The sequence below is a fragment of the Magallana gigas genome, chromosome 5 (genome assembly GCF_963853765.1).
Source record: "Magallana gigas chromosome 5, xbMagGiga1.1, whole genome shotgun sequence".
Classification (NCBI taxonomy): Eukaryota; Metazoa; Mollusca; class Bivalvia; order Ostreida; family Ostreidae; genus Magallana; species Magallana gigas.
Genome location: NC_088857.1, coordinates 49,873,672 through 49,884,705, shown reverse-complemented (window position 1 = coordinate 49,884,705; position 11,034 = coordinate 49,873,672). Strand labels below are relative to the sequence as shown.

The 11,034-nt window shown below is 31.7% G+C and overlaps 1 protein-coding gene across 1 annotated transcript; it reads left to right on the top strand.

The window, feature by feature from the left end:
* Positions 1-5,526: 5,526 nt before the first annotated feature.
* Positions 5,527-10,798, top strand: LOC117684764 (neural cell adhesion molecule 1-like). The gene is made up of 8 exons (XM_034458224.2): positions 5,527-5,786; positions 6,979-7,134; positions 7,322-7,480; positions 7,703-7,750; positions 8,151-8,441; positions 8,556-8,849; positions 9,310-9,598; positions 9,942-10,798. Exons 1-7 carry the CDS (start codon positions 5,597-5,599, stop codon positions 9,495-9,497), a joined length of 1,326 nt encoding a protein of 441 aa, XP_034314115.1. The 5' UTR covers positions 5,527-5,596; the 3' UTR covers positions 9,498-9,598; positions 9,942-10,798.
* The last annotated feature ends 236 nt before the right edge of the window (positions 10,799-11,034 follow it).

Sequence of the window (11,034 nt, the reverse complement as noted above, 5' to 3'; positions counted from 1 at the left end):
AAGGATAAAATTCGAATTTCTAGTCATAGAAGGTTTACACATTGGAAGAATTTCGATAACCCCTTTTTGAATATCAATAGATTGTACATGTATTAATTAACATACGACCTAACAAGTTTTACTGAATGATCATGCAATCAAGATATGCATAACATTTTTATTAATAATATTCGATATCCCTTTGTTTATCGATATATTAAATAACAAGCATTTATTGTAAATTATAAAATGACATTCATAGACTCAATGAGTAGACTGCAATACATTTTAATATCGATACTTAGATTCAGAGACATAAATATTTATGTCTCTGCTAAATAATAACCCTATAAATAGATTTACAATAATAATATATATCTGCTAGTATTTTCCGTCAATGAAAACTCGTTAAAAATCAAATCATAAGTACATAGTTCGATTTTTCCGTGTTTTAAACAAAATACAAAGTATTTCATTGGTAAAAAAATGTTTAATTTCACAATGTTAAAATGATAACCATCGATAACGATTGTTTAATCATTATAATAGATAAACGTAAGATAAAAATCTAAAAATCATTAGACAAAACTATACAGTCTGAAAAATCAATCAAGATCATTCATTATTTATTCATGGTCGTAACATTTATTAGCGACAAGTTTATTCACGATTTATTAGACTAAATTTCACGACCAAGCTTTGATCAGAAAAAAAGAAAAATACAACAGAGACAACAAGGACTTGTTTGCGCTGAGAAATATTCGCGATGACGAGGAACTCGCGAACTTAGGGGTATTTTCTCGCTCGCAAATAAAAAGTGCTTCACAGTATAGTCTGAAAAATCAATCAAAATTACCTGTTTAGTTTAGTACATATATTATTGACTGTAATAAATAAAAGGGAATTGATATGATGTTGTGGCTTGTTGCAACGCGCACTTTGAAAAAAAAAAAGTTCAAAGTGCGTAAATTTTGGGACCAAGTCAACGCACTTTGAAAAAAATATGGGTTTTTTTTTCAAAGTGCGTTGAAATGGTCGGTATTAAAGCACTATGAAAAAAAATATGTTCAGGGTTTGATCGAAATAATTTTTACTTTTATATATAATAAATAATTGTTTTAATTTTTTTAATTTCAATGGGATATATTTAAAAAAAGAACTCCAAATGCATTCTCAGATAACTTGATAAACAGTTTCTCGATCAGATTTTTTCCTTTTCTCATAAGAGCAGTTTGACAATTTACACATAAAGATCAACTCCGGGGGCTTGTTTCATTAAAAGGCATAAATTTTGGGCCTAATTGTTGTCTAGTCTGAGGACTTACACCGAAACTTAGTCGGGCGTATTTTGCATTTCATAAAGCGGCGTTGTTACAACGCACTTTGAAAAATTACGCACTTTGAAATTTTTTTTCAAAGTTCGTTAATTTTGGGACCAAGTCAACGCAATTTGAAAAAAAATATAGTTTTTTTTCAAAGTGCGTTGATATCGTCGATATTAACGAACTTTGAAAAAAAATGTTCAGGGTGACACTCGGTGTAGTGAAAATAGTTGATAGTTTTATATACAATAAATGATTGTTTTAACCTTGTTTAGTTTAATGTGATATATCTAAAAAAGAACCCAATGCATTCTCAGCTAACTTTAAAAACAGCTTCTCGGTTAGACTTTTTTTTTCTTTTCTTACAAGCTAACGTAGTTGAAAATTTACATAAAGAACAACTCGGGAGATTTGAATTATCCAAATATGACATAAACTGCATCGCTTAATTAGCAACTGCATTTTCCTTTTTTGTGTATACAGCAAATTCACTTCTTATCTACTACTTTGGGCTATGCCAGAAACAAAATTGATTGAATTTATTTATTGTTCAGGGAGATAATGTATAATATATTTCAACTGGCTTTAATTGCATGTGCTTATAAACAAACATGATGTGAAAAAAGGATACGTTACTTACTTACTTATGTATATTAATTCATAATGATTTAATGTAGTCAATGTACAAGTAATTTGTTTTATAATGAAGTGATTTATTTGATTAGAATTTGAAAAGAGGGTTTATGTTGAGACTTTTTACATACCATAGGAGGAAATATTGTTTGACCAGCTCGTTTTTTTTTTCAATATCACTGTACTTAATTTACAACAAAGCGTATTTCTTTTTCCGATCTTAAACATTTACTCCAGGTTGCTTAATATCATACCGTATATGTTTTGGAAAGAAAGAAAGGGGTAGGGGACCTTCTTCCTGTTATCAATTAAATGATGTACTGGTTATTGACCTGTATCTTTGGTTAATCCCAACCTCCACCTCCATTCCCGTTCTCAAAGACAGTAAATTAGATTTATTAGTGTTATAACAAATAATCATACTATCAACAAATTAGGAATAAAATTCCAGAATTTGTGATTTATACATATATTTTCAGAGTGCGCTATATAAGTGTCTCGATGCTAAAAAATGTTAATGTACCTTTATAACGCACTTTAATTTTTTTTTCAAAGTTGGTCAACTTGGTCCCAAATTTAACGCACTTTGAAAAATGTTTTCAAAGTGGGCTAACTTGGTCCCAAATTTAACGCATTTTGAAGAAAAATGTTCGAAGTGCGTTGCCACATCCGTTCTTATACGTTTACTCCAAGTTGCTGAATTTCATGTTTTTGAAGGAAATATGAGGGGTAGGAGGCCTTCTTCCCGTAGTCAATTAAATGATGTACTGGTAATTGACCTATACATGTATCTTTTGGCAATCCCAAATCACATCCCCGTTCTCAAAGACAATAAATTAGATTCACTAGTGTTATCAAATCATCATATTTCAGACTTTGTGATTAATACATATTTTTTCAAAGTGCGTTAAGTGTCTTGATAAAAAAATGTTGATGTACCTTCATAACGAACCTTGATTAGATTAAAAGATTGTAGAACATGCATTTGGTCCATGTCTGTTTATATTTTTTTTTGACGCACAATTTTTTTTTAGAGTGCGTAATGTTTTCAAAGTGCGTTGCCACAGTGGCTTAACACTAGTGTCAAACAATGACTGATAAATCAGCTAATACAGAAATAGTTAGAAACTAGAACCGAGTTCGTTGCAAAGCAACGAGAAGGTCTTTCGTTGCAGCTTCAAGTCAAGAAAGGATTGTCAATTAGTCTTACTAGTTTATTTTCTGATAAGATCTGTCTGAACCAGCAGCCAATCAGCGGTAGGCTGAATCAACCGATAAAAAAGTTTGTGGTCAAAGTGTGGGTATTAACCCAGCAGGCATGCAACGTTGTGTATGCATGATGCAGCTGACAGATTTGAACGCGATGCCATCGGAAAAAAGTCAATTAAATGATGTACTGGTAATTGACTTGTATCTTTGGTCAATCTGAAACCACATCCCCGATGCCATCGGAGAAAAGGTTATAATAATAGTTCAACCCAATTACGTATACCATTATCCTATGTGGTGGAAGAATTCATGGCAACAAAATGTTGCCTGGTGATGACCTTGTGGGACACAGAAGATGACAGGTTAACCAGCCCAGAAATCCATACAAAGACAGAAAGGAAGTGGTTAGCAAAATATAAATAAATAAATAAATGAATAAAAATCATTATAACAATCAGAGTATCCCATTCATTAGCCGAGTTGAGTCGCATGATGGTCCATGTGAAAGTAATGCGCAAAGAAGACCCAGAACAATTGAACTTGGTAAAGTAAAAAGAGATTTACCAGATAAAGAATATCGTTTCTACTGAGTGCAGCGTATTTCACACTACTATCTCATTCAAACTTGGGCTGGGAATTAAACGAATCACACTACTGATGACATTCTGCAACTGCGAGATAGTGGTTGTTTCTTGATGAGGTCAGGGAATTTTTAGCACCATCTACAAGACAAGGAGTACTAGTATACGGAAAAAGGGAAGTCAGCTATAAAACGATTGGAAATAGCATTCATTTTGTCTTGTGTGGCTTGGTTTTTAAATAAAATGATAAATAGATTGATGGACCAAATACGTTTTCTACAATCTTTCAATCTGAAAAAAATCCAAAGTACTTATCTATTCATTACAAAATAAAAATCAGTCTGTCGTTTTTGAATCTGGTAAACTGATTTACTGTATATATTGTTTGCTTATTTTTCATACTTCATGCTATAATATTTTTAGATTTCATTTATAACTGTTAATCTTTGTAAAGATATCCTCCTTTTGCAATTATATCAATGTTATGCGTGAAATATTCAAAATGAATTAAATCGAATGATTTCTTTAACCATCAGTTCAAACAACGTTTATGGAAATTTAATCTTAGAATTAAAAATACAACGCATTAATATACTTTATAAATTCTTAAATGTTGACACACCAAACGATTTGATTCAGTTTAAAACACAATATTAAAATGGGATAAAGTATTAAAATTAATGTCAATTTTACTAGGTGCAATGAAGCATTACAAATTAATAATGTGTTCAAAATACAACGCATTTATTTATCAAAACATTCTATATTGTTGAAACACCAAGCAATTTGATTCAGTTTAAAACCCAATGTTTAAATGGGATGAAGTATCAAAATTCATTTAAATAGTATCAGGTTGCAATGGAGCATAACAAATCAATAACTTGTGCGTTCGTCATATGTAAGTAAGTAGCTGTATATAAGTGTTTATTACAGATGATATATATTTATTAACAGCTGATTTACATTTTGGTGCACGAATTAAAACTTTATTAATTTTCTATATGTGCTGGTTAAGTACAGTACAACTGAGCGCATTTTTATATGATCCTTGGTTTTATTTATTTAATACTTTGCAATATTTTATAAACATTTTGTAACAAAGATTTGGCTAAAAATGTATAGACTTGTGTCTACGTTTTATTTGATGTTCAAACAACGTATACATAAATGAACGAATCTAACATCTAAAATTAATTTTTTTCATATTGGCTACAATTTGAATAAAAAAAGAAACCTTGGTCACAAATAATTCATATTAAATAAAATAAGCAAGGGTTTATTCAATGACATTTGCTTGTAATACAGTCAAATATTTGATATAAAGGTGTGTTTCATGACATTTGTGTGTAATACAGTCAAATATTTGATATAAAGGTGTGTTTCATGACATTTGTGTGTAATACAGTCAAATATTTGATATAAAGGTGTGTTTCACATTACTTAATGACATACTTTTTATAGAATTCATTTATTTTTAAGAATAAACATCATAACAATAAACTTATCAACCATTTAGCACATTGAATATAATGAAGCCATCAAATAACGAAAAGGGAACAATTCTAAATCATTGTATGTACATGTATGATAGGAGTATAGATACAGTACTACGTCTAATGCATCGCAAAATGCATTTTGTTTAATAAAGTTGTAACAATTTTCAACCGGATGTATTTTCAAAAGATTTAAAGTTCCAAAGCATGCACTGATATTTAAAAGCCTATTTTTTGTTATGTATTCAGGAACCTAGCGCATAATGTTTCCATCCCATTTAATTATTCCAAAAAAAAAAGAAGCCGACCGCTCCTCGGAAAACAGTACGAACCAAAAGTATAGGTGATTTTTAACCGAGAAAGAAGGAAGTTTCTAAACATGAAAACGCAAAAAAAGTTTCTAAGTTTTCTGATTGTAATGTATCTTCTGAAGATTTCGTGTCTCTTATATGGTTTGCTGACGGACTACTGGGTGGAGACAGATGGCTATCACTATGGACTGTTTGAGTATTGTGTTGACAATACAAGTTCTTGTCTGGATGTCACACCTCAGGTTCAAACAATTGAAGGTATACCAAGACAATGCGACAAGGTTTACATAACTTATGAAGTATTCTCTTGGTGAAAAATAATTGTAATAAAATGAATTTGTATAAATCGAGACTGTATGCAAGTTGTTCATTCGAAAAAAAACTTCTATAACCAGGAGTGGATATTTTGAATATTTACCCAAATGGTTAACGTAATTTACACCTTTCACTTTCAAAAACATTTGGTTAGTATAACGAGAACTGCTCCACTACGAATGTAGCATAGTTTTTGATACGGACAGACTTGCATGTACTCGAAAATAGAATCGTTAATCTTAAAAGTTTTACTTGATGACACTTCATTAACACTTTTATTACCTATTAATATGATAAAATGCTGAATGTGTTGAACCATAATTTTTTTGTTCATTTTTGATTATACTCTGTCCGAAAATTTTCGGACACAGTGTTTTTTCTTCTTCTAAAAGTCGAAGAATACAGTTGATTCAATTCTACGGTATTTGTAATAAATTTTTCCAAATAACTTCGGAAGAGACGTCCGTCGATTTAATATTAGTCTCGACTAATCTTGCTGAGATTACTTTATGACAGCGTTGCATGCCCAAACAGATTAATTTTACAAATGTACATCGAATTCTGTAACTTTAATTTTTCTATTTAGTCTGCAACTTTTTTAGGAAAAAATTAAATCCTTTAGGAAAAATAAATATAAATTGACGTCCGTCAATTCATTTAAGTCTCAACTTATCTCGCTGAGAATACTTTATTTACAAAGTCGCATGCCAAAAAAGATTTACATCGAATTCTGTAACTTTGATTTTCCCATTTTGTCTGCAACTTCTTTAGGAAAAAATTAAAGTATGAACTGTGACGCATTCTTTACTTCAATATATCAACATACAAAACGTCTTTGTTCTCGACAAACAATACTTTTTTGAATTATTGCTGACTATCAATGGAAGTTCTGGTATGTCGGATTGTTAAATTCCGCAGAAGGTTAGGTTTGCCTTGCCTTATTTGGACTTTAACAACCCAACACACAGGTACTAATGTTAGGAGTGATGTACAATATGTAATCCAATGGCAGAGCTACATTCTAGTCCAGAACCAAATAATAAGTTCCTTTTTTTTCAATGTCGTATCATTTGTTACCTGTCCCTGATTGGCTTAAATCTTTAAAGTACTTTTACTTCCTTTTCTGTACTTCCAGATCATATATTAATGACCCGTTATTGTTTGATCAGCGCTTGTATACTAGTCTTTGTCTGTCTGGTATTTTGTGTGAGTTTATGCTCTGAATGCAGCGATCGGCTGAAGGAAAAGAAGATGCATACGAAGATCAATGTGACTGGAGCATTTTTCCAATGTATGTTTCTTCGTCCTATATTTAATGTATTTGAGTCAAAGTTAAGCAATCTTGAATTATATGTACTGAAGGATGCCTAAATTCTTATAAAAGCCTGAAATTTATATTCATATATTTTATGCATATTAATTGTTATACTGTTTAAAAGAGCACACTCTAACAACTGTGCATTCTCTTTGTTTTCCAGTTGTACTAGAGGCCTGTACAGTGGTTACATTTGTTCATGGAGTCACTGACCATGAACTCTCACGAGTTTCTCAACTCAGCTGGTCGTTTTTCTTAACAGCTTCAACGACGGGTTTCACATTTTTTTTCCTGATCATACTTCTTCACACAACCTTATATTGTAAGTATGTGTCTTGTCTGTCCATCGTTTTGTGGTGGCAATTTTCACCTCAATTCCCCTTTCTCTTCTTTCTAAAGTTTCTGTTACAACACTACTCCATACAATGAAATAAGTTAACGATAAATCATGTATTGCAGAAAATGCTAATAACATGCCTTATGAAGATGTTATGTAAATAAAAAAATTATTTTTTCAAATTTTATCTTAGTATAACACTTCTAGGCAACAAAAGCTGCTGTTTGGATACGTCATCCGTTGGTAATTCTTCTGGTGAGTACACAAACTGGTTGAGAATGTCACAGAAATGACACAGCATCATCTTTTACATAAGCTTCAACTTGGCTCTCCGAATATGTTAAGCAAAGATCGATGGGTTCCAATCATAACTGGAACGCACAGGGACGCAGAGGGTTGTAAAAAGTTGTCTTTTCGAATCTAAGTATTGTCTTGTAATTAATATATATCAAACATTAACGCACTTCGCTCGAACGCTTCTGATAAAAAAATATTTAAATAAATTATATACTTGTACATTTGTTGTGTTGTGTTGTTGTTTTTCAAAAATTGATACTTAGCTTCTCTGCTTTAATGATAAACTGCTTTTTTCTGTGTGCATTTTGGTCAATTACATTTATTTTCTATGTAAATTTCAAATATCAACATTTTGCAGGAACAGAGCTTACATTTAAAAATCCTCCGAAGAGTGTTTCTGTTAACGCTGGTCAGGCAGTCTCTATTGTTGCTTACGTAACAAATGCAAACCACGTTTATTGGTGCAAAGGTAGAGACCATGTGATTCGGATATCCACGTCATTTGAAGAATGCTATAATAATTCTAAAGCTGAACTTACCTTGAAAAATGCTAGACTTCAAGACGACGGGGAATATACTTGTGTAGCAGAGAAATATGGAAAGAATAGAAAAGAAATCAGAGAATCGTTCTTTATATATGTACACCACGGTAATTATTTCTCTTTTTCACATCTCTCCGATTCTGTCTCTTATGTCGTATTCGTCATTACATAATATTCTAATGTGTTTTCATTATAAGTTTAGTTTTGTTCATGTATTCTAGTAAAACCAGTATTTAAAACAAAACCAAAAGATGTCACCGTGCACCTTGGAGATGCAGTAAATCTAGAGGCAATTGTCGTAAACGCGGAAACAGTTTCGTGGTTCCATGAGGACCAGATTTTGAGTAACTCTAAAAGTAAAATCGCCCTTAAGTTTTTGAATGGAAAGGCATCGTTAAAAATCGACTGCGTAACAAAGATTGATGAAGGAGACTATACCTGCTTGGCTAAATCAGGAAATGACCCAATCAAAGCGAAGGAGGAATCTGTTTATTGTCATGTTAAAGTTATTGATGGTAATAAAACCATGAAGAAAATGAAAAAGAAAATCTAGACATTAATGTAGACTTACAATCGAAACCAGGAGAATTGAGGTTGTGTAAACCGACATCAATTTGTTAAGTGTCATAAATGCAAAACGTGTGCCCAAGCCCACTTTGCTTTGCAAAATTGTTCCATCTAGATATAATTGAATAAATTTTCTGCATTTTTTTTCATAATTATTTTAAAAAAAGGTAGAATTATTTCAAGACTGCATACGGGTTTTATACTGAGATTACAATAAAACTACGTCGCATTGTTTATTGCTGTTCCTGTTTAAGATATAAATTATATGGACACGAAATTGAAGTGTAAAGTGTCAAACGTGATATCATATTTTTTTTTATCTAAAAATTAACTTGTTCAAATTAGATCATTTACGTTGTCAGAATTTTTATATAGTAAATTATCTAACAATTTAAAATCTGTTTTCAGCTGAACTGCCTTCATTTAATGATGTCCCAAATTTCCTGAATATCAAAAGCGGTTCAACTCTGGAAATAGCGATTAAAGTTTGTGGATTCCCAAAGCCCAAGAACGTTTCATGGTCAAAGAAGGGACAGTTATCGAGAGAAGTAGACGGGCTATTATGCAGTATATGGAGGGAGACTGTAGACTTCTAATCCATGATACAGTTCCTGCTGACTCTGCTGGCATGTACGAATGCTATGCTGAAAATGCACATGGAAACAACAAGTGTAAGATACCCGTAAAAGTTACAAAGGTAAGGAAAAAATGAATTATCAATTTAAGCATTCCAACAGTCTTGCTTTTTTATCAAAAAATTATTATACATGTAAATAAGTCAAATTGAAAAATCTTTATAAACATTAAATGTCAGCGAGTCATGACTGGAAGCATGTAAAGTATAAGAAAAATAAAATTCAGATTACCAAAATAAAGTGTACATGTTAATTAATGTTCAACGCCCTAAACTTTATTATTGTTTCTTAGTGTTGCAGTGCCGTTAATATTTTAAAATCTAAAAATCGAAGGCATTGACTCGAAGTAAATAAAATGGTTGGTATATAAATAACTCTGACTTTTACAATGTTTCGTTTGATTAGGAGGATCAAGAGCCTATTCAGTGTACAATTTGCATGGATCGCCGACCATCTCACGTGTTACGTTGTGGTCACGCCTTCTGCTTGGAGTGTATTGAGGGGTTTCAAAATGGATGTGGAATATGTCGGGCCCCTTCTAGAGAGCGCACACGACTGTTTTTGTAATACTGTATGTGCCTATATCAATCGCCGTCCATGTTTGCAGTCCATAATCTTTTTTGTTTTTGTTTTTACCAGTACATGTATATGATTGTTTTGTCAGTTTGGAAATTTCAAAATTAAAAAAATGTTTTTAGAATCACATACAAAAAGAATGTGAAACAACACTTTGCACTATCCTAAGATGGGGTTTGCGTTGAGTTTTATTCTTTTCTTTCTACAGCAGAGTTTAGCCAAATGCAGTGGCCATTTTAAACAATGTGTCTCATTCTTACAAATCATATTATTCACTTTGTTGGTTTCATAACTGCTTTACAGCGTTTTTTAAAGTCTATGAAAAACACTAAAAACCAACTCTTCGACTGGTTTTGAATTAAATGTTTTAACTTCATTTGAGCTCAAGGCTCAATTGAGCTTTTCTGTCAAAAGTCCGATGTCAATTGCAAACGATCTGGTACGATATTATGCGCATTGAATCGTTGGTTACTAGTACTTGCATATAATATGGCAATGTAATCGATTATCTTGATGTTACTTATGATGTTTGTACCTGTATCATATGCGATTTATGTCACTTTGTGCATTATTCAAATCTTTTGCAAAAAGAAATTGTAATACATTCGGTTTTACAATAAAGCACTAAAAAAGTTTGTCTCATTGACTGTTTGGCGGAAATAAGCAATATAGTGATAGAAATGTCCTTTTGTAATAAAGAACAAAGTTAGCATTATTTCATGGGCGGTGAAAGGGTAAAACGGCGTTAATGCAAAACAAACAATTTATTTATAAAAACATGCTGAAATACAAAACAGACAAGCTTAAAACAAAACTAACTGCCTTTTTTTTTAGCAAAATCAATAGACACCGATGCAAAACAAACGATCACCTATGCAAGATAAAATAGTCATGCACTAAATTATTGTTGATGGCGTGCAAA

Coding starts and splice junctions, on each gene's coding strand:
- LOC117684764 (XM_034458224.2), top strand. CDS start 5,597: ATGAAAACGCAAAAAAAGTTTCTAAGTTTTCTGATTGTAATGTATCTT. Junction 7,481..7,702: donor TCTTCACACAACCTTATATT/GTAAGTATGTGT, acceptor TAACACTTCTAG/GCAACAAAAGCTGCTGTTTG. Junction 7,751..8,150: donor ATCCGTTGGTAATTCTTCTG/GTGAGTACACAA, acceptor AACATTTTGCAG/GAACAGAGCTTACATTTAAA.